The 24166-nt window shown below is 37.3% G+C and overlaps 3 protein-coding genes and 1 long non-coding RNA gene across 12 annotated transcripts; 1 reads left to right on the top strand and 3 right to left on the bottom strand.

Annotated features, from left to right (window-relative positions):
• The first annotated feature begins 1206 nt into the window (after nucleotides 1-1206).
• Nucleotides 1207-4079, top strand: LOC126366475 (ras-related protein Rab-14). 3 transcript variants are annotated; one of them, XM_050009594.1, is made up of 5 exons: nucleotides 1207-1345; nucleotides 1745-1854; nucleotides 1942-2122; nucleotides 2408-2590; nucleotides 2805-4079. In XM_050009594.1, the coding sequence occupies exons 2-5, from the start codon at nucleotides 1749-1751 to the stop codon at nucleotides 2974-2976; spliced, it is 642 nt and encodes a 213-aa protein (XP_049865551.1). In that variant the 5' UTR covers nucleotides 1207-1345; nucleotides 1745-1748; the 3' UTR covers nucleotides 2977-4079. The 3 variants fall into 3 exon arrangements, with proteins under 3 accessions (XP_049865551.1, XP_049865559.1, XP_049865544.1); XM_050009602.1 differs by lacking the exon at nucleotides 1207-1345 and adding an exon at nucleotides 1399-1510; XM_050009587.1 differs by lacking the exon at nucleotides 1207-1345 and adding an exon at nucleotides 1411-1429.
• LOC126366353 (carnitine O-acetyltransferase-like) lies at nucleotides 3775-17947 on the bottom strand. 7 transcript variants are annotated; one of them, XM_050009483.1, is made up of 18 exons: nucleotides 17813-17947; nucleotides 15268-15395; nucleotides 13837-13924; nucleotides 13415-13625; nucleotides 13031-13245; nucleotides 11921-12485; nucleotides 11786-11828; nucleotides 11462-11692; nucleotides 10957-11168; nucleotides 10606-10759; nucleotides 8404-8578; nucleotides 7422-7609; nucleotides 6288-6388; nucleotides 5790-5909; nucleotides 5437-5559; nucleotides 4893-5091; nucleotides 4544-4681; nucleotides 3775-4359 (listed from the first exon to the last, which is right to left on the bottom strand). In XM_050009483.1, exons 7-18 carry the CDS (start codon nucleotides 11819-11821, stop codon nucleotides 4144-4146), a joined length of 1893 nt encoding a protein of 630 aa, XP_049865440.1. In that variant the 5' UTR covers nucleotides 11822-11828; nucleotides 11921-12485; nucleotides 13031-13245; nucleotides 13415-13625; nucleotides 13837-13924; nucleotides 15268-15395; nucleotides 17813-17947; the 3' UTR covers nucleotides 3775-4143. The 7 variants fall into 7 exon arrangements, with proteins under 7 accessions (XP_049865440.1, XP_049865443.1, XP_049865434.1 ...); XM_050009486.1 differs by having other exon boundaries at nucleotides 13031-13200; XM_050009477.1 differs by having other exon boundaries at nucleotides 13031-13625.
• Nucleotides 17948-18252: 305 nt separating this feature from the next.
• On the bottom strand, nucleotides 18253-19948 carry LOC126366521 (uncharacterized). Its single transcript, XR_007566355.1, has 3 exons — nucleotides 18983-19948; nucleotides 18631-18732; nucleotides 18253-18386 (listed from the first exon to the last, which is right to left on the bottom strand). It is a non-coding gene; the product is annotated as an uncharacterized LOC126366521 (long non-coding RNA).
• Nucleotides 19949-21129: 1181 nt separating this feature from the next.
• Nucleotides 21130-23752, bottom strand: LOC126366457 (WD repeat-containing protein 82). Its single transcript, XM_050009567.1, has one exon. It carries the CDS (start codon nucleotides 23379-23381, stop codon nucleotides 22434-22436), a length of 948 nt encoding a protein of 315 aa, XP_049865524.1. The 5' UTR covers nucleotides 23382-23752; the 3' UTR covers nucleotides 21130-22433.
• Between the last annotated feature and the right edge of the window lie 414 nt (nucleotides 23753-24166).

Below are 24166 nucleotides of genomic sequence, written 5' to 3'. Positions count from 1 at the left end.
GTATATGTGGACTAGATGGACCGTCCTCGACCTCCTCGGCCATAACACCTTGCGAAATGACATAGATTCAAAAATGATAAATTGACCTTTAACAAGTTTGTCCATGATAATTACGTTGAATAAGTGGTTCTGAATCTGTCACCGCAACGTACGGTTCTTCTTAGGTATCTTTCTATCAGGGTACAAATAGGTATCGTTTTAACTAATTTACTTGTGGTTCTACCCACCCAGGTATGGATACTAGGTCGTTATTTCTGTATGTAACGAGGCTGTATAGCGTTTAAAATAAAAAAAATTGTAACAGCGATTAAATGCACGGCCCCTCATGCCTTTTCGCTCACACACTCACTCTCTCTCGCTCTCGCGCCGTGAATGGCAGCGGATTGTTATTTTGTATCTTTAATATTTCTTATATTCTTTTCTCTTCGAGAACCTTACAGGGTTTATATCTGTTTAAAAACAAATCATTACCACCATATTAAATGTATTTAATTAATCATTCAATTTGTAATGTATATTTTTTTAGATCTTGGACTAACATGAAATATTTAGCCAATAATAATGTCGATAAAGACATGGAACGGCACTAGTGGTTCTGATACAAAAACATATACTATAGGTACGTTTCTATAACAAACCCGCTACACGAGTACAAAAGACGTTACGACGATAGTATATTTATCTCTTTTTAACTTATGACGGCTCACATGAGTGCGAAAGACAAAACCTATGTTTTTCTTTCGTCTTAAATATGCTCCGTCTATTCTATACAAGGTCTTTGGGGGCAAAACTCAGGGGCAAAAGGAGGCTTTTTGGCGGGAAACGGGAACGGGACAATTGCTTTCTTCATTGAATAATCTAAATAATTAATACGAAGTGGTGTTTTGTGGTTGATGATCGCATTAAGTTAGTCGGAAGACATTCGCGAGTGTTATTATATTGGAGTATTCAATAAACAAAGTGTATCTGCCTATTTTCGCTTCGTGTCAGGAAGCCGCTTCATAACTCGAAAGTTTATGCGGACTTTCGAGTTAATTCGTTTGGGGTTCGGAGTAGGAGTCTACCCCGAGGGTGGGGGCTTAGGTTTCATCATCATCACCTTTCATCATTTCATCATTCATCAAGAAAAAAAATACGTAAGACATGGCTGTATGGGCATAGTTCCCTTTGCCTTACCCTTCGGGGAAAACCAAAACAAAAAAAAAAATGAATTTGACAAGTGTGTTGTGCGAAAGCGAAAGAGAATTTTAATTTTGTTAGTGTAAGAAATTACAGGAAGCAAAAACAAGGGAATTGGTTTACTTCATTGTTGAAAGTTTAATATTATCTGTGAATATTTCACTATGTAAGTTTTGAACTAATACAGGCGCTTATATAGTACGTTAATTAAATACAGTATTATGGAACTATTTGGAGAAGACATCGCATCGTAAGCAAACGTTCGCGACAAGCCCCTGCATTGTTTGTACCGAAAGCAAACCATTGCTTAATTTAGTTGCGCTGCCATTATGTACCTACCATAGAATTTATTTTACTTTCTGAATTTAATCATCATGTTTTTTTTTTTGTTTTATTTGTTACTATTCAGTGTGATGACTCATTAGAAGATCGATCATTCGTAATTCAATAAAAATGGAGCTGACCACCTTTGTTCGACAGTTAACTAGTGTTAATGATATTTGTTTTTCTACTTTGATTCACTTGTTCATTTTGAGTATAGTCTTACCAAAATTTATATTTACAGCAAGATGACATCAGGACCATACAACTACTCTTATATCTTTAAATATATCATCATTGGTGATATGGGGGTGGGCAAGTCATGTCTCCTACACCAGTTCACAGAAAAAAAATGTAAGAAAGAATACTAATGTATAAATGTATTTTTGTACAATTTTTTATTTCTGTACAATTTATATATTCTTTGATATTTTGTTGCAGTCATGGCTGATTGCCCTCATACAATTGGTGTTGAGTTTGGGACTCGTATCATTGAAGTTGCAGGGCAAAAGATCAAACTACAAATTTGGGATACCGCTGGACAAGAAAGGTTCAGAGCTGTAACTCGTTCTTATTACAGAGGTGCAGCTGGGGCACTCATGGTATATGACATCACAAGGAGGTAATATGTTATGAAAGATGTTTAATGGCAACAATTACACAAAAATATTATTTTTTGTAATAGCATAGGTAACTGTAGGTTTGCACAGTACTGTATTGTCTGGTTCTTTCTTTCTGACATTACCTTTATTGGAATATTTATTTTTCACTTAAACTTGTTAATAATGGCAATATGTTAATGTTATTATTTATTTGCTTCAATTGTATTCTTGTAGTAGTAGAATTCCATAGTCCCTGCTTACCCCAGTAGGAAATAGGTGTGGGTTTATGTATATATGTTTTACAGATCCACTTACAACCACCTCAGCAGCTGGTTGACTGACACCCGTAATTTGACCAATCCCAGCACTGTGATATTCCTGATTGGCAATAAGTCAGACCTGGATGGCCAAAGAGATGTAACATATGAAGAAGCTAAGCAGTTTGCTGATGAGAATGGTTTAATGTTTGTTGAAGCTAGCGCTAAAACGTAAGTATAGTATCAGTATTCTAGGTAAATATTGATTTTCTACCTATCTAGTTGTTTCATGTACAAGTTCATTTTTATACTGTGTTCCTGGGATTTCTTTATAGATTTTAATAGTTATAATAGAACAGGTATAGCTATTGCTGGATATATGCCCTTCAGTAAGATGTTCATCTACTGTTGATCAACTAGTTGATTTTTTCATATTTCGTTACAGAGGCCAAAATGTAGAAGAAGCTTTTCTGGAAACAGCTAAAAAAATATATCAAAGTATTCAAGATGGACGGTTGGATTTGAATGCTGCCGAGTCTGGGGTGCAGCACAAACCAGCGTCGCCAGGCCGTCCGCTGTCCGCGCCGCCTGCCTCGCGCGATAACTGCGCCTGCTAACCAGCCTGTAACCAGGCCCACCAAGCATACAGCCAGGAGATGACGGGTCTCCACCACTATCCTCACTTCTCTCAACAGAGAATGATCGAGATGCTTAGCGTTACAGCTGAATGCCATTCAAACTAATGTACGGCTATCATGATTACGATCCGTCAGAACAAAATACCTGGCAATGTGCAACTAAATTTAATTTTGTTTGGGGAAATCATACTTAATCATTAAGAATCGTTATGTTAGAAATAAATCACAATTATCATGAATCCCATTATGTTTGACGTATTTTGTATAAGTACATTCCACAAGAAAAAGTAAATGGTTTTGCGGTGATGATAATGTATAGATAATAATTAATAGTTTGGTCATTCAATATCAGCTAAGGTTTTCACTGACTGTTTGTTTTGGAACTTTCTACCAAAGAAAGTTTTACAGGAAAAATAAATCCTAATTGCACTCTCATGAAATTATGGCTAAGAAGTATTTTGATTTGACATTTATTTCTAAGATTAATTTGTATGAGATTAAATAGAGTATGATTAAACATGTTGTCATACTTTACCCTTCATGTCTAACCAACTCTACAAAATTCAAGGAAATGTATATAATATGTATTGAAAATTTACACTATTTGACCATTTGTTTACTGTCATAAAAGCTTATATTTAGAGATTTCACAAATGAAAACATTATATAAAGCAGCAATTCTCTTTTACTAAGTGTAAGTAATTTTACGTCTGATCTAAGTTCAATACCATACAATAGATCAGGCAAGGTATAATTTAAACAATTAAAAGCAAAGAGTATTAATAATATGTAGGTTTTATTGAGTACATAAAGTAAATATTTTATAAAAAAACCTCAGTACATTGTATAATGATCAATGTAATAACAAGTCTTTGTGATCTAAATTACATTAATAAACAAGAACAGCCATAAATTAATAATAGAGTTGACCATCCGACCTGATTAAGGGGTATAGATAAATATACATATTTATTTTATAAGAATAATTATTTGTAAATTCATATCTCTAAAAACTTTATGTAGTAAAATATCGTATTTTATATTGTATAACGTGTTAATAAACGATTGTACAGTGTATGCTATACTTTGTTTAATATGATGACACCTATAACTAAATATTATGCCTTGAGCAACATCAGTTATAGTTTACAACTTCGAAGGTGTGGCTTTGAGAAGCGTATCATGCATGTCTTGCAGCGAGTCCTCGAGCGCGCTGCGGTATGTGTCGCAGCTGGTCTCCTCGTTGTAGACGAAGGCGGACGTCGCGAAGTTGACGTCATTGTCTCGGGGGTTGTAGCACGTCGCGTATCCGTTAGGCACTAACGGTGCATAGCACATGAAGCCGTCACACTTGCACGCCACCTTCAAATAGAAAATAATCCTAGATTAATAAATTGTTTATTTAGATTGGCAAGGCCTAAACCTTTAATCCTTATATAAAGAAAAAAAAGGACTGCCAGGTACTATTTTCTTTTTATGTTTAGGCAATAAATGGAATGAACACTACATATGAACTACAGTACAAAACTTGGTGATTTCTTCTCACCTGACTTGTAGAGATGCGCATGGTAGAACTTTTTACAAACCCTGCGTCAGAATACAACTTGGGTAATTCGATTCCATTCTCTATAGCAGTCAGTTTTAGTCCCAAAAGATGTCTGTCTACGCCAAAGCCTTGTAGCGCCTGGAATAGTAACAGTACAATTATTGTTAATGTCAATTATTTTAATCACACATAAAGCATGCATTCGTAAACCCCATCTGTTCTATTAAACTATATATAAAATATTTATTCATCAGATCTAATATTAAGTACAATTAAATTATTTGCTAGATACATGGTGGTTAAAATAATGAATGTTTTAAAAAATATACGAAGAAAATGTATGAGAGACCTGCACTGTGTAATCTTTGTGTGCTTGAATAGCTTTTTTCATCGCCGCGACTTTCTCCTTCGGGGAAACGCAATCGTCTAACATTTTTTTCGCAAAATCTATGGATTCAATGGAGCAAGACCGGATGGTCTCAGTTCGGCCACCCACGTACATTCTAGTCGCCGCAGACTCGTAATGAGCAGCAGGAATTTTGTAGATCCTGAATATAGACATAATTATGTGTTATTCTTTAAATACTTATTTTCTGTCATGAGTAAATATAATTGATTTTAATGTAAGGAATACACAACTTGCGCCCGTCTTCCCTATCGGGGTAAGCAGAGTTGTATAGCTCTTCCAGTCCACAGAAACAACTCCCAGACCAGCAGAGGGACTCCAGGCTAGCAGAGAAAGGACTCCCAGGCTAGCAAAGGAAGTACTAGGCCAGCGGAGAAGGGATTGTCAGGTAGCCAGGCACTTCCAGTATAGCTATAACACATTTTTCATACTTTCGAAATCTCAAAATTTTAAGACTTATTAGAAGCCATAGAAAATTATGTTTTACCTGTAAAAAGCATACTGCATAGCCATTTGTAAGTAGCTATCTGGACTCATCTTTTGAGACTTAATAAAATTTTTACCGTAGCGGTCATACGTGAAACAGTTCAACTCTAAATTGCACACCAATCTGGAATTTTAATTATGATTAGAAAAGCATATACTTATTTTAAAGGTTAAATTAAACAAATAAACTGCCTACTAGACCTTCAGATAGGAGATAATCGTTTTTCCGCGGCAAAATCAAACCCATCACCGTGAAGAACGAATTGTTTACATACAAGTTTGTACGGAACCCTCAGTGGGCGAGCCCGACTCGTTTCTTTTCAATAATAATAATGAAACGATTCTAATACATACTTATCCAAATTGATCTGTGCTACGTTGATCATGTCAGTTACTTCGCTGCTAACATTGAATTGCAGTTTCTTTGGGCATTTAGGTTTCGACGAGGGTGTTTCATTTGTTTTACACTTATCTCTGAAACAAAATTAACTTAGGTACCTATTTACAAAATCACGTACTACACCTGTGCATATGCTATGATAGTATTGCCACACCATACAATAATCAGTTATTACCGTGCGCCGGCTTACCCCGTTCATGCAAGCAAGACAGACAGTGTGCGCGCGCTCCCTTACTCTCAAACGGCTTACGGTTTAAAATAGGCAAAACTGGAGGTACCTAAATCAAGCTCGTATTGGTGTGGGGCGCCCGGAGTGTGTCTTTTCTATACGCAGTAGGTATTTAATATTGTTTATTCTATGGTATTGCATAAGGCACATAATGCATAAGCTTTGCCTGTAAGTTATAATACCTACTTTGAATATTATACTAATAATTAAAAATACACCTTACACATAATTGATAAGGTAGTCAGTCAGAACAGCAATAGGCTGTCCCTCGGCCGGCGAATGCTCGTAAGTGAGTCCAGTTAAACCATCCGCTCCGACAATAAACTAAAAAAAAATATAATTGCCTCGAGTTTAATTATAAAGCAGTGGGCAGATGAATGTTTTATTTCTAATTTAGCGAATAAGTGTTTATTTGTTTACATTTCACGACATTACAGCGCGAAAAGCGCCAAGGCGGCGTGCAATTTCTATGTAGGTATCAATATAAATTAAGTAACTTAACTACAACACATTTCACACGAACGATCATCATCTCGCAGAAGAACCTCAGATACTCAAGACACACATACGTCTACTCACTCACAAACAGATCACACTCTGGTGCTGATGCAAGGAGTGACGAAACAGTGCGCGCCGCCGACATACCGAGCAGCGGGCGGCTGCGCGGCCGGAGGTTCTGTGTAGGCACGTTGGGAACGAACACCCTCACCTGGTGCGTCACCAGCTCCAGGCTGTCCGAACCACCACGGCCACGCAACGCTTTATGAGTATGAATGAGTGATCTACATCGGATCATCATGTTTTTATGTCGGAGGCCGTATCAAGATCAAGTCAAAGAAACACCAGGTTTGGATCGTGATTTTTATGCGGAAATAAACCTGTTCCTCTATTTTCAAATGAATCTATTTGGCTCACACACATTATTCGTCGAGATATCGTATTGTGCGCGTCACCGTCAATACTCATCATCATTAGGCATTGTACATCTTGTCAGATAATTTAAACAGCATCTGTCGTAGGAGCACAATAGCGATCACCCTAGATCGCTAAGGGTTGTGAAACGCATGACAACTTTGACAACTCTGCCAAAGAACTTGACGACTTCTTGTGTGCTATATTGTTGAAGCATCCTAATGCTTCAAGATTTACTGCTAGAGAAACTTTATTTTTGTTTAATGGTAAAAGGTGGTTGGACCACTTGTTAAAACAAAAGGTACCTGGCGCAAACTGCATTAAACGACTAAATACTGGCGAGCGTCCGACGAGTAAAGCGACTGTCTTCTCTCACGCGCGTTGTGATTGGTCGTTTCCGCACGTTTCCACTACTCTCCGCATTGGTGCATCCAGCCTTACTCACCTGCACAGTTTTGTCGAACCAGCGGTTGTTGCCATTGCTCCTGGAACCTCCGCCAAAGATGGTCTGGCTCGCAGCTAGGTTTTGGCGAGCTCCTTTGTCTGAGAGATCCCAAAGACCAACAGGTGCGTCCAGACACAACACTACAATGCTAGTCTCTATATCCTTCAACGATGCCTTGTTTACATCATCTGTGAATATTGCCGAGCTTAAGTATATCGATGTGAACAAAACGGTAGAATAAAAAAAAACAAATGACAGAAGTATTCGTTGAATATTCAGGAGAAAACCCGTTTCATGCATGAGGGCGCTGCTATAATAGTTGGTTCAACAAATGGCTCAGAAGGCGGTGTAGAGTGCGTGAGAGGGGACTTAAGCGATTCATTCAGAAAATGTGTTCAAGGTGTTTGGGGGTCAACAACTAAAATTCCCCACGTCTAGGAGAAGAGCCGAAGTGGGGAGAGGGCGGGAATGGTCCCATTTTCAGGTTATTCGCTAATATCGCAAAAACGGTGGGTCCTCGAGAAAAAAGTTCTGCTGCTAAATGAAAGCTTATTAAATTTCCTACAATTATGTTCTTATATACTTTTCTGATATACCAATAGTTTTGAGTTACACCCTCCGGAAAAGTGTCAATGAACAAGTGGCCCCAAAAACTAGGAGATCTTAGGTCAACCATCTTGTACAGGTAAAGTTTGTATAATCTTCGAAACTCTTTGCTATCGGATTAAATACACCTTTTACCAAAAAATAACTTACAGAGTGGACACATGCTATTATAACAGTAATATTATGAGTGAAAGCGGGCAAGATTTTTTTTGTACTCCCACGGAATGGTTCTGTTCGCAGGTGGTCGATAACTTTACAATAAAGATATTTAAGTAGTAGTTTATCTTAACCAACTGTAACAGGCATTAATATAAAACTTGCAGCTACAAAACAGCATAATACCTAACTATGCGTCATAGTAAGTAAAAAATTATACCTGCTATCAGCAGTTGGTAAGCTTTTGCCCAAGTGTCTCTATTTTCAGATGTAAGGACACCAATTGGATCGCAAGCAGGTATTTGTGACTCCGCAATCACATTGTTTAGTTGTTCAACTATTTGAGCTTCACTGAGCAGTACATTATCGTCACCCCATAGGTCGACATGGAAAAACTGAAAATATTAAAATAAGTACCTACCACCTCATATTCATTTATATATTGGATACATGATCATCCCTTCACTACAACTTCCCCTTAACGTTTTCAAATGACTTCGATTCGATTATTATCAGATCCCATAGCCTCGTTAACCCGGATGTACTTATGAAGAAACTAAAACGTTGTAGTCCTTAAAGCCGGGAGTTTCATGAAGGCAAGTAGAAAGCACAGGCATTTAATTCTTTAAGGGTGTTTGGACCCTCGCTATGTAGGTACGTTTCGGCAACAATAAATGGTGTAAGTGTACACTATTCGACCGAATAGTGTGGCTACACTTACGCGAAGCGATCGAAACAAATTATTTTTGTCATAGATAAACTAAGCTAAATGAGCTCTACACCTTTTTGCCACTACTTGAAGATCTAGAGAACCTATAAAGAATAAAAAATATTATAAACCCTTCCTATTTTATTCAGGTTTACTCTGGGCCTGAAGTTATTGAAAATTTCCTATTTAAATGTTCTTTTTATTGCTTATTATTAGAAACTACATATATAAATAGTTTTGTAAAGGTTTATTTACGTTTAAAGGTTTATATACTTTTGTATGGGAATGTATACTTAATCAATTAATTAGTTTTGGACGAAGCCAATTGTGGTTTTGTTTTTGTATTTTGACGAAGCTTGTGCGGACTTTATTATGTATGAATTGAATATGGTTTCCCTTATTTTTTTTTAATATGAATGTTGGTACTGAGTACTGACGAAACCTGTGGTGGATTTACATTCTGTTTTTTATTATTATTGTTTCTGAGTAAATAAATATATTTTAATGATGTAATCAATAGTATGAAAAATAACAGAAAATAAAAGTGATCATCTTAATCAATAATTTAAAGAAAATACATTATTATTTTACCTCTTGTGGTACAAATAAAATTAAGCGTCAGAAATAATAGTAAATACTAAGTAAATAAGAAAAAGACTAAATAATTTATGTTTTACACTGACTGCGGTACGTACGACATCTAGGTAACGGATAGGAACTAGACTAGGGTCCCTGCACCCTTAAGACAAGTATTAAATGTCTGTGGTAGAACGTAACGCGCCGGATGTTCAATAGACGTTAGAAAAATCGGCTTTATTATTAGAGCAATTTTACATCTATTCACCCTAGAAAAGACCTTAGGTATAAGAAAACCAGGTAGGTATGCTCAATCCTATGACAAGCCGCCATTGCCTGCCCTTTGATGATGTAAGTGTTATCATTAATCGATATCTCCAACATTCCAAGGACGTAAATTTTATTATTGATAATTAAGTGAATTACTAATGTATTTAATTATAATTACTTGTCACATATGAAAATAATTAAAACTGTAAGTGAATCTTTTACTAAAAGTTCAAAAATTCTTTGCAAATTAAAAGCATTGGTTGTGGGTAATTTATTTTTTCTGAAATGGCAATGCAGGGTGGAATGATGACGTCAACTGGGCTAACCTTGAAATGATAGCTGTCACGTTAGAGCATACCTGGTTTTCTTATACCATGTTTTGTACCATGTATTTACAAATCATTCGTCAATCATGACATTTTATTCAAACAAAAAGTATTTTGATTGACGGAATACAGTGGTGAAACCACGGTCACACCATAGACAATTAGTGCCGACGGAATGAGGGACTTCCCAGGTTATGTTCACCAAAAACAATATAGATGGCATTGTACAGCTTTTACGTGATAATTACCTATTTTCTCATTATTCAGGTAATATTAATAACTAATTATTCCGAAAGGCAGGAGCATTATAAAACGAATTGCTGCTTGATATTTGGTTCACATTTTATGTACTTATAGAATTTTGTTGCTACCTACATTGCTTCTCTTTATTTGGGTCAGAATAATAATGGGTGGAAGATTTAATTTTGTCTGGGTGTAATAAAAAAGTTCATCATTTATATCCACAAACAAAGATAAAAGATTTGGGATATAATTGTGAGCTTGTGTTATGTTATTCATTTAGATTATATAGTATACTTACGTGGTTGTTATGTATAACAGTTACATGCTTAGTATTGGTGTTATATGATAGCTTATCTATCTTTTCCCAGGGGATTCGGCAAGTTCCAAATATTTTTTTATATTGAGCCATGTCCAAAGGATTTTTACCCATTTTCTCCTGGGGAATCTTGTCACTGAAAATCAAATATATTTTAAAATATTAATAATAAACTTACTTTCTTATCAATAAAGATGCAATGAATTCAAGGTTGGGAAACCCTTGAAACCTCTTGAAACTGAATTTTAATTTGTAGCTATTACAAACATGAATTACTTAACTAGTTTAAATAAAAGATCAAGAATGAAATTGTAACTTATAATTAAATATTACTTGTCTATTAAGTCCTTGTATTCTAGAGCAGCCAATAAAGTTTTAGCAGCATATCTTAATTGCTCTTCTTCATTATTGAACTTTCGAAATGGAAATACCAGTCCTGGGCTGGAGAACACTGTAACTGGATCCCTGTATCCAAGGTAGGCTGTGTTCAGCCACCACTCTTCAAGCCAGTTCAGGCTATTCTCAGCTCTTTTCAGTAACAAATTCTATAATTAAATAAAACAAATGTGTTATTGAGGAGTTTATTGTGCTACTTCTTCTCAACCATAACACATATCCAAAGTCAAATTATAGAGCTAAATCTTTACTATATTGAATTTTCATTTGAAAGACAGATTACTAGAGTACTAATAGCAGGAAAAATATTTGTTTTGAAAATGAAACCACTTCATTTTGTGGGGTGTAGTGTAGAGACTGATCTATATTGTATTTCATTTAGTAACAAAGAGCTTAGTAAAAATGAACACTCATAAAGGGGGAAAACACAAATAAATCTTACCTGCAGCTTTTGACCAACTCCACATTCAAAGTCTTTGACAAGAGATGTAGTAGTTGCAAATTCATCATCATTCAGATGGGGCCTAACCGATTTTAAATATTTTTGGAGTGTGTCACTTAATTTTGGCACCGGCAGCTTTGGCAGGTTTAGTATGTTAGTAGATTTTGCCGAAGTGTAATGACATGATACCTGCAGGGAACTTGTATAAGGTTCCAGTAAAACATGACCACACTGTAAACGTTAAGAACATAAATATTATAGTTATTTTTATATGTATATTATTTTTAAGTAGGTAATTACTATATTTTCAAAATAATAAATTACCATTTTATGTATACCTCGCTCCATACCACGCATCATTGTTGGGCTATAAGATAAAAAGAAAGTTGATTTCACCACCCTCAAGGAGTTTTAAAAAATTGGAAGAAATTTCAGGTTTAATTAATACACACAACTTACGCTTATAAACAAAAGTTGCTAAATAGATAAAATATTATAATACACTTGTTATCGCACTTTATATCGTATCAAAGTACTGCAATCAGCTTTAGATTCCTTTTGATAAAGTAACAGACTTTGACCAGAGCAGTGACGGTCATCGAGACCGAATTAAAAGTGAAAGCAACCCGACTATACTAGGCAAGGCACCGACCACTAAACTTCCCGACTTGTTAACCTTTTGTAGTCGATCGAGTTAAAACCACCTATAAATTAAAACCAGTTATCAAACTTTATTGTTGATAAAAAACCCACTACTTCAACTTTATGGCAACCGGTTGTCGTTAAGTTTAGTCAGTTTACTAGACAACCATTACTGCCAGAGTCAAAAAAACTCACTTCACTTCACTTTTTAAAAGTTTATGGCTGCATCGTTTAGAAACGATGATTCTGCCAACGTCAAGGTACCGAAGAAAAAAAATAAAAAAAAATTAAAAAACAATAAAAAAAAAATAGTCGGTAGGTACATTTAAATTATATTGAAGACTGTTCGGTGGGAAGTCCAATGATGTAGTCCAGAAGTTCCCTAAAAATAAAGACAACACGATTGTTAATTAACTTCACAGACATATAGGTTAGAAACACACGTAGTATAGGCCCGCCACCATTTTTCGTTCGCAAGTTTTTTTTTTTTTTTCGTTTTGGACCAATTATATATACATACTTATACTTATATTACACATGGACTAGCACATACATTAGCATACAATATTTACAATTTAAGATTATTCCGTTTAATAAACGTACAAAGGACATTAATGAAGGGGGTAGAAACTAAAGTTAAGAGAAAGTTGACATTTACAGGTCGGGGAATACAAGGTGGGAGAACATCATACATAGGGACAACTAAATTAGGGCAGGAGAAAAATAGATGATTAACAGTGCCATCCTCATCACCACATTCGCAAACGGAGTGATCTCGGATCCGTAGCTTAGCCAGAAAAACAGGGGAGCACACGTGACCCAGACGGAGACGGATAATCACAGAGGTAACCCACTTATCAAAGTTTCTAAATTTAAAAAACCAAGGTCTAATAGGTATAGAAGGCTGGATAAGTCCGTAAAGTTTACCTTTTGCTTGCTTAGATGTTTGCCAAAGCTCATCCCAAGATTTGAATAGATGTGATTTAGCGAGAGCCCGGATATCTCTGGAGAAAGTCTTGTTGTAGATCTCAGTACCCAAGCGGGCAGCTTCTTTAGCACATAGGTCGGCGTTCTCGTTGCCACGAATACCGCTGTGACTGGGAATCCAAGCCAGGACAATTTCTAGACCACTCTTTTGGCATCTATAAAGAACTTCCTTAGTTTTAAGGGTGAGATAAAAATTTTCTCTAGAGTGAAAAGGCAATTTTACAAGGTCTTGCAAACAGCTAAGGGAATCCGAGAAAATGATTGATCTATTCAATTTGTGAGATTCTACATAGGAGACAGCTTCTAGAAGGGCAATGGACTCACCTGTGAAAATGGAGCAGCTAGCCGGGCATTTATAATTTAGGATGATATTAAATTTAGGGATCCAAACAGCAGCTCCTACGTGACTTGTATCAGATAATTTAGAGGCATCGGTATAGAGTTGAAGCCAATCCTTCCAGTTTTTTTCCACTAAGCTATTAAGCTCCTTATCAGCACCCTGCGAGTTCTTGACTATCCCTAGATTAAGTATTACCTTAGGACAAAAGATTAAACTTTCATAAGGAAATTCAAAAATAGTGGCCTTAGGGGTCTGATGTATTGTAGAAGGGTTGATTTTATTAAAAGACTTGACGAGAGGCGGCAAGTCTTTATGTCTCCAATAATTAGAACTAGCTACCAAACAAAGAGAATTTAGTTTCTTATGAAGGGGATGAGATGATGTTTGTAAGGTGTTGAAATAATACCTATCCGAGAGATACTGTCTACGTAATTGGAGTGGAGGTTCCACACATTCCACTTGGAGCGCATTTGTAGGGGACGACTTCATCGCACCTGCAATAATACGTAAACATTTAGCCTGAATCCTGTCAAGTTTATAAAGAGCAGTTTTGTTGCAGGGCTCGAGGATGAAACTGGCGTAATCAAAATGACTGCGTATAATGGCGTTGTACAAAAGCTTTTGGCTATACGGATGGGAGCCCCAACGGACCCCTGATAAAGACCTAAGCACGTTGATATTTTTTTCGCACTTATTAGCTATGTGTTCAAGATGAGGTAATCCACACATTTTGCTGTCAAGGATTACTCCTAAAAATTTCACTTTATTATAGACGGACACTGGCTGTTCATCAATAACTAGCTCTATAGCTGGGATCACACGCTTGCGGGAGAATACCACAGCGCTGCACTTAGGGACAGAGAGTGAGAGGCCGTGATCGCTTAGCCAGGTGCTTAAATAGTACAGTGCCGAATTAAGGCGAGAACATGCATCCGCAAACGAGGAGGAGCGGGCGTAAAGGGCAATGTCATCTGCGTATTGCAGGATACTACTAAAGCATAGGACAGTTCTATCAAGGTCATAGGTGTAAACATTGAACAGTAGCGGACTAAGAACGGAACCCTGAGGGAGACCTTTCCACAAGGTTCTGAGAGGAGAAAGAGAGCCTTGCACTCTCACCGTGATACTACGAGCCATGTAAAGGTTGCATATGATGTGTACCATCCTCTCCGGGATATTCAGCTGTTGCATTTTTTGCCTGAGTATTGGGAGGAGGACATTGTCATAAGCAGAGGAGATGTCAAGAAAGACACCAATGACATGTTCGTCACAGCTGAAAGCGCTCCTAATGTCAGTAGTCAAGATGCTAAGACTATCCAAAGTGCCCATACCTCTACGAAACCCAAACTGAAACTTAGATAATAATCCCTTGTTCTCCAAAAACCACTCCAAGCGGTTCTTTAAGAGATGCTCCAGAATCTTAGCCAGAGCGGATGAGAGGGCAATAGGTCTGTACGAAGAAGACTTACTAGGATCTTTGCCAGGTTTTAAAATTGGGACAATGATTTGAGTCTTCCAGGAGTCGGGAACAGTCCCTGTTATAAAAACTTCATTAATAATACAAAGAAAGTACATTTTCGCCGACATTGGAGATTTAGAAATAAGAGAATAAGGGATCCCATCCATGCCAGGAGATGTATCTCTAAGGTTATCTAGGGCACAGGAAAGTTCAGGATATGAGAAAGGCTCGTTAAAACTATTATAAGAAGACAAGGAGGAGGAAGAGGAAGGGAAGCAATCCTGGAAAGGAACAGATGGGGGAGCTAGCTTGTCAAAGAAGTCCGGCAGCCAAGTGGACGTGTCATTGGTTGTAGAGTTACTGTCGTCTAACAGATACCTTCTGAATGATTTAATACGTTTCCACACCAAAGAAGCAGGAGACCGGGGAGCAAGAGACTCGCAAAAGTCACGCCATCCATTAACCTTTTTCTTGGAGAGGAATCTCTTGGAGCGAGCAGACGCCTTCTGGAAAGACAGATATTTTTGCATGGAAGATAGATCACCAGCAAAGCTATTCTCAGCCTCATCCCGTTGACGCACGCTTTCCGTACATTCCGCGTCCCACCAAGGAGGCGATGATATTTTGCCTCGTGCTGAGTTTTTCAAAGGGATAGAGCTATCGGCGGATGAAGTGATACACGACGTAAATTCCTCGTAGCAAGTAAGATAGTTAGATGAAGAGATCGGGGAAAGAAACGGGATCTTACCATTAACCAGCTCCGCATACTTTTGCCAATCGGCCCTGTTCAGACGGTATTTCAAGAGAGGAGGAGGGTTCTTAGCCGGAGGGCAAGGGGTAAGAAAGGAAATAATAATCGGGAAATGATCGCTACCGTAGCAATTAGGTAACACCTTCCAGGAAAGGGACAGAACCATGCTAGGCGATACCAAAGACAAATCCACCACGCTAGAGCCACCTAGAGGTGAAACCCTACGCGTCGGGGAGCCATCATTCAGCACGCACAGGTTGATATTGTCCAGGAGATCAAATAAATGAGGAGCCAGGGAGTCACACTTATAAGAGCCCCAAAAAGTGTGGTGGACATTGAAATCGCCAAGAATTATAAATGGTCCAGGGAGAGAAAAGAGGATATTATTCAGTTCCGAAATAAGAGAGGAGTTGGGGTGTGGGAAGTAAACTGAAACAATAGTACAGTTTAAAGCCTTAATTGCTACTACCTGTAGGTCACGATCATGCGGTGGGATGGGGATTTGAGAGAAGGTAATATTTTTATTAACAAGAAGGGCCGAACCAGCATAACCATCATCTCTGTCATCCCGGATACAGGAGTAGCCAGGCATCCTAAAAATGGAGCCCGGCCTCAACCATGTCTCAGAGATGGCACAGACAACCGGCTTGAATTTGTTAATTAATAATATTAATTCAGGTTTTTTGGATCGAATACTTTTACAATTCCATTGAAGGAGACAGTGACCCGCCATTTTTATTTATTAACATTGACATGAATTGCTTCAATAGAGATACGACATTGTTCGGTAAAGAGTCCGAGAACTTAGAAATAATATTAATTAAGGAACAAACCAACAGCTCTATGAGGTTGTCATTGGGAGTAAGGAGAGGAGTAGACTCGGGAGGAGGAGGGAAGGCACAACCATTAGGTTGTGAGGATATGGGAGAACGGGTTATGTCAGAGTGAGCCTGAACATCATAAGACCTACCTAATTCTGGTGGAGGTCGGCGTTCCCGGTATACGGTTTTACGATACGAGGTGGTGGGATTTTGACTCGAGGACGGAGAAGACGGAGAGGGAGGGAAGAAAGCTGGTTGTGAAAGTTTAGGAGGTTGCTGAGAGGCAACTTCGGCAAATGGTCTCCTCACAGTGGAAAACCGGGCGGAGGCTTCTAAGTATGAAATGTTTTCCTCAGACATGACCATCTTGATCGCCTTTTGCCTGGAGTGTTCAGGGCACCTTGGGTCTGTGGCTTTGTGATTACCAGAGCAGAGTAAACAGGTCACATGTTCATCTGGGATATTACAGCTCTCACCAAGATGGGGCTGTGAGCATTTGAAGCAGCGGGCTTTTGATCGGCATTGAGCTTTGATATGGCCAAATCGGCAGCAACCTCTGCATTGGATTGTGGGCAGATGGTAAACATCAACGGGAAGGGAAGTATGGTAGCAATAAACTTTTTGGGGCAATGACTGTCCTAAAAACGTCAGGACGACCGTGTTAGAAGGAATCCAGGTAGCGGATCCATCAATAATTTTCTTGGAGTTTAGACGCCTAGCTTTAATAACTTGGCCACAATTGGAGGGGTACTGAAGACCTGAAACAAGCTCCTCCAGAGTCCAGTCTATTGGTATGTTCCTGACAACTCCCATTCTGGAAACTTGGAATTGTGGGATGGTGGCACATAACTTGTTCTCAGCAAGCAAAGGGTTGGTTACAAAGTTGTTGGCAGCTGAGGAAGAAGCAAATTCAACTGAGACGCGGTTGCGTCCCACAGAGTTTACTCCTCCATTGACTATACCTGGTATGTTATTTCTATGTATAAGTTGGGCAAATTTAAGAACCCTAATAGTAAGTCCCGCTGAAGGATCACTTTCCATCCTGGTGACATGCACAGAGAAGGGCCCCTGGTCAGCATCAGTGTATTTAAGTTTCTCGCCAGCAAATTCCGGAACAGTATAAACGTCCTGAACAGAGGCAGACGGAGATATATTTTTCTTGGGCGTAGGATTACCGATTTCCGATTCCGCATGGCGTTTCATGGATCTCTGAGAACCAGAAAGCTCCCCTTGACTTTGTAAAAAAGTCTGAGGAGTCATCTCTAAGTCAGGTGGAATACCACCTCCTCCCGGAGGAGGATCGTCCCCCATTTTAAGGACAAATACGAAATTACATACACACAACACTTACCACGTAAACACAAATATATACCACCACCTATATAAATACTATAACTGAATAATTTTGTAACAATCAGAGGAATAAACCAAAGATTCAAAACAACTCGGCTGCAACGTGATTTCTAGAGCACGATGACAAGCAGAATCCCCTCAAAAAAAAACTCACTCTCATCTGACTCTGACAGTTCTATTCTACCACAGACCAAGTAGAGATGCTACATATCAGACGGAAATGTTCCATAGTTAAAAAGTTACTCTGTGGGAACTGCTCTTATAGAACACGACAGCTCTTTTTTTTAAATTGAAGTATTTGCCTTGGAAGCTTTGGGTGGTAGCAATTTTAGCCTTTTTAAACCTAAATCGCCTCCCCTTTTCACCCTCGTGATAAAATCTAATTATTTTCATTTAGAATGGGAATTTGAAATGAAATAGGTAGTGCTATTTATTATTTTATTTTTAATGGATTGTTTTCTGGGTCTCATGTACTCAGAGTAAATTCTTGCACAAATTGATGCCAGACTTTTTCGTGACAATCACACGCCTTCTTCGTCTAGGGCGTCGAAGGGTGGAGTAAATGAGTGCATCTGAAATAAGAAACAAACATAAAATAATAAACTCACAACAGCTCTAAATCGACAGAAACAAATAAACATCCTACTACGCCACGCCACATCCATACCTAGTCCATTCTGTCGAGGGCAATTTTTTTTTTGTGTTCTATCTGTAGATAAATATGAAAAGTAAAACAATATCAAAATAATTGGCCGTAACTGGATATTTGTGTATATCATACATATTAATCATTGATTCAAGATGTATAAAACTTACCACTTTCGACTCTTGTACATTTCTCTGGAACTTCAACTTTGCTGTAGGAATGGTCTTCATGCAGTCTCCTCTTACAAAAATTGTGCTCATGAGAGACATTTTCTGAAAAGTAATAAATGTTTATCCTGTAAATGTTTTGTGAATTTGTGTGCAATAAAGTGTTTTTATTATTATTAAATGTTTCAGTGAGTTGCATTCTCAGACTTCTGCCACTGTTCTTTTCACTACCAACTGTCCCAAACAGACCAACTTATCTGAGCAGAACAACAAACAGAGCGTCAATTGTTAATAGAATAGCCACTTAATAATAAATAAGTGATACAGTATTTTAAATAACTCTGAGGGTAGTTACTGGTTGCATCGGCGTCGTGGTGTAAGCCTTGGGGCATCTCAGTAATGATCTCATCAGCACTAAATAATGTTGGATAGACGTCGACGCGGAGGCGAGATCTTAGGCGTGGCGATGAGAAAAACCTTTTCTTCTTTCGTAAGTTCAGGACACTTCGCAATCTTTCAGATATAATGCGCACTCTACCCAGTTTTGGAGTTCTATCTCAGATTTTGGAAATCTAATAAAAAATACGTCCTTTCGTCTACTATCACAACTCACAACACTACACTTATGGTACATGGTGAAATTTTAGAAAATACAGCTACAACAATTGAGAGGATAAGTTACGGAATTAAACGAAATAAATGTTGTAGTGGAGCTTTGAAAATAAATGTCATGTCAAACAAGATGGCGACTGGTCTTTGCAATCTGGCATGGCAGGCGAAATAGGAAAGAAGTATGAAGGAGGGGCGGGGTAAAACTGTCATCTTCAATATGAGCGCACCATAGACTTAATGCGAGAATGATAATTATTTATTAAGATAACCGCCCATGTCAAAGACCTTGTATAGAATAGACAGTTAATATTTTAGTGTGACGATCAAACTATCACTGCTCTCTTTCTTCCCTTTGGCTACAATCTCTGTGAAAAAAAGGAACAAACATAGACAAACACCGCTGTCTAGAACGTCAGTGTTTCCAGTTTTAGTTAGAGGTTGTGGTAGCCAGCTACGGATACAGAGCAGATATTACATTAAAACATAATAATATATGTTATCGACATTAAAGGACAACACTACTTAAAATACTTTGGGTACATGATCTGTCAAAGCTGATTAACGTAATGTGTGAAATCAATTATTTGTACTAATGTGAGGGTTTTGCTGAAAATATGCGTCTGCACCGTATTTTAGCGCTCAATAAACTTTACAAAAAAACAGACCATGTAATGTATTTCTTGCACACAAAAATGTATTTTGTGGTCGATAACTCACCTATGGTGATACATTATTTGATCGTTCTCCATTATAACACCCATTCTACTCTCACAACCAATGGCTACGCGAGCCATGGTTCATGAATAACTATTTTACAGATTTTTTATATAAAAAGTTAAAATAACGTCCCAAAACACCAAAAACTAACACCAGTCTGGTATCCAGCTGGCTACCACAACATCTCCAAACTGGAAACAGTGACGTTCTAGACAGCGGTGTTTGTCTATGTTTGTTTCTTTTTTCACAGAGACTGTTGCCATAGGGAAGAAAGAGAGCTGTGATAGTTTGATCGTTGATCGTCACTCTAAAATATTATCTGTCTATTCCTCGTCTATTCGATTATTAAAAAAAAACAACTGTCATGTATCATTAAAACCAATCAAACAAAACCTAAGTACTAGAGATGTTCGTCTGATACGTAGTATCTCTTATTAGTCTGTGGTCTATTCTATACTTGGTCTTTGGTGTGACCTCAGCCTCAGTCCGTGCGTGACTGACACAGATTTACGAAGCTAGGGACCTTAAGAGACCTAAAGATTTGCCAAAACGCAGAGAGAGAGACAGAAAGAGAGAATAACATACACATACATAAACTCACGCCCGTAATCCCTAATGGGGTGGGCAGAGCCACAAGTAATCATAGACAACTTGCAGCCACTGAAGAGAGAATAAAATTAAAATATTGTTCATAGAAGTGTGGCGTTATAGTCACAGACTAATAAGAGATACTAGTAATAAATGTTAGAAACAGTCCTTTGTAAGGTAATACGCCTGTATCACTCTTTTTAACAAAGAACATATTTTATTGTATCAAAAATCGAGACAGAAAATCCTATTAAAGCCAAACTGATGGTCATACACGTTTGGTATCATACTGAAAACTGTCTAGCAGGTTCGGATGTACTCGATAGCTCCTACATTTTTTTTTTCTGGCCAACACTTTCACAGTTAGGCCAGCCGAAGCATGGAAACCGATTATTTCCTTATCGACATTTTTGTCTGTGTAGTCAGTATCCCGACCCGTTATGGATGGAAGGCAGTGCCAGGATAAGGGACACCCTAAATGTCCCGCTGCTGGGGTAAAGCGCAGGTGTCCTCTCGATATTGATTGTATGGAGGATGCTTCACCACCACCAACAACTTTATCAAGAAAAAATAAAACAAATTCGATACATCTAAAATATTTTAAATATAATAATTGAATAGGCAGTTAACATTTTGGTAGGTAATTCAAATTTTGATGTTTGATGAAATAGGAATTATTAGAACTACTTTATGTTCTAGTACCTAAACACTATTTTGTCAATCTTATGGAAGGACACCCTGTATAAACAAATATTAACTGGAATGAAATCTAAATGCTTACATCATGTACTTGAATGTTTTTCTATAGTTTTATTTACATGTAATACATTCTGACACAGAATTTTTAAATTAACATTGCTCTGATAAATTAGTAATTTTATTATTACAGTTACAATTTACTTATTATTTATTAGAAAAATTAAACAGCTTTTTGAAAGTCTGATATTCCACCATTCATTAAGTGCTTATAAAACCTGATGATAGGTAACATGCTTTACTACTTTGTCACAATAATGCAAGGTTAATATAATAAGTTAATTTGCTACAATATTATATTAAAAATGTAAATAAAAAACTAATTCACATGGAGAATTATTACTGAGCCTATTCGGCCAATAATGGGAAAAATTATGGTAAATCTATACAGGAAGTTAGTGACATCATAACAAATACTAAGGGGGATGATTCAGATCACGATTCTAAATTAATATGAAGTGGAATTTTCCATCACAAAAATGCATCATGATTTTTTTAGTTTTTAAAAAATATTTTCAATTCTATACTTTTGCAATGAATATTTCAGTATTCGTTACGATGCCATTTACACCCCGTCCAAGTATATACCAGTAGTCATACAAGTGCATATGGGTGTTAGTGACACCGTAACAAATACTAAGGGGGATGATTCAGACTATGATGCTGAGTTGGTATTAAGTGGAATTTCCTGTCAGAATTTTTTAATGTTATTTTATGTAATTTCAGTTCCATACTTTTGCAAATGCTACACCGACAAGAGCGTGGCTCTTAAATTGATGATGATGACTTTTGCAATGGAAAAATCTATTTGATACCAACTCAGAATCATGGTCTAAACCATCCCTCAGTTTTTGTTGCCACTAACACTCAGTATTTGTTTCTTAAAGTCATTCAGATAACACAAAAACCATGTGTCCATATAGTACCTACTAGTTATATTATAAATCGGAAAAACATATCTATGTCTTATATTCTATATTACAATGTAAAAACATGTGACATTGCAGGATTGCAATTGAATTACCTATTTCAGAAACATCTCATTATAGAATACATGTTATAATACACTACCAGTTTAATTATCATAATGATTTCATTTCATGTTTCTCATCTGTTTCTTGTGTTTCATGTGCTCAGACATCATCAATAGTTGGCAGCCAAAATGCCATGTTAGTGCAGGCGGAAGCCAACATCATGAACTTGGGATTGAATTGCACACATTGAATTGGTGCTGGATGATCTCCATTTAGCACACAAACTTTGTAACCAGTATCAGCATTCCATACATGTACTCTGCCATCTGTAGATCCACTAAATATGTATTGTGAATCAGGGCTGAAAGAAGCTTCTATCGGTATGCCTTTGTTGTTCAAGTGACCAGTAAATGTCTGAAGTGGAGTGCCATGGTAAGCATCCACTAATCTTATTATAGATCCATTGGTACTGATTAACATTGTTTTGCCATCTCTTGAAAACTTTAGACCTGTCCAGTCACACTCCTTTTCTTGATTCAGCTTAAATGTTACAAAGGGCCCTTTGTCAAATGATCGCAGGTCATACAATTTGATGCTTTCTGAATTTACACCTGCCGCGAATATAAGTCCTTCGGGATCATACGCGGCGACGGGTCTTCCTGAGAGATGCATAAGACCTTGACAGTTTGGTGACCTTAAATCCCATAAACGCAGAGTCTTGTCGAGTGATCCTGATAAAAATGTGTCTTCAACTGGTGATAAGCAAAGTGTTACTACTTTTTTGGTGTGGCCTGGAAAATATCGGATATATTTGTTGTCGTGGAGTGACAAATATCTTATAGTGTCATCCACTTTTGTCGAACTATGTATAGCAGTATTCTTCGCGTGTGTGAAATGTATTAAATCAACACCATATTTCTTGCTGTTTACTGTAATCATTTGTGTACCTTTTTCACAATCGTATATGACAATTTGATCATCTTCACTACATGATATTAATGTCTCGCCACTTGGTGAAAAGTCTATACTGTTTATTTTGTCTGTGTTTTCTCGGAACACCTTGGCGACCTTAAAACTTCGAACCACTTGGTCCACGAGCTTAATCATTTTGTGAATTACCGTTCACACGTTTCTGAATGTTGTTATTTGAGATACAGTGAGTAGCACGATATAACTTATTACAACAAGACCCAATACCTAAAATCACTACAAATTTACGATGAATGAAATGAATTGCGACAGATGCACGCCGGGGAATGTTCGTTTCATTTGCCTACTAGTAAGTAACTAAGCTCAGTAAGTACCTATATTACTTATTTTTACCACTACCGAATTACCAACACATATTATACGTCAAAGACCACTACAGTGCACATCTTATTATACTATAGAACTTAATGAACAGATAAAATCAATGACACAAATTATAATATAAATAACCCTGAAATAAAAGTTGCCTATTCACTACACGATCGCCGATGGGAGCTAACTGTGATATGATTCATAATTTTCCAGCTTTGGGTTCTGTTCATCTATAATATAAAAATGAATCGCAAAATGTGTTGGTAAGCGCATAACTCAACAACGCCTGGACCAATTTGGCCAAATCTTTTTTTAAAATGTTCGTTGAAGTTCAAGGATGGTTTTTACAGCGAGAAAAATTAGAATGATTGCTGGAAAAACTAAACTAGGCACAAAAACTGCCACATTACAAATCTTTTTGACAGGACGAAGTCTGTCGGGTCAGCTAGTTTATTATAAATTTTGATGATCTTTCTGGTTAAAAATAATATGTATTGTAACATAATCATACATCAATGATAAATATAAAAAAGCCGGTCAACGACGAAACGAACACAACTCTGTAACATTCATTATTATACAACTTTTGT

The sequence above is a fragment of the Pectinophora gossypiella genome, chromosome 1 (assembly GCF_024362695.1).
Source record: "Pectinophora gossypiella chromosome 1, ilPecGoss1.1, whole genome shotgun sequence".
Lineage (NCBI taxonomy): Eukaryota > Metazoa > Arthropoda > Insecta > Lepidoptera > Gelechiidae > Pectinophora > Pectinophora gossypiella.
This window is presented reverse-complemented; position numbering and strand designations above follow the sequence as displayed.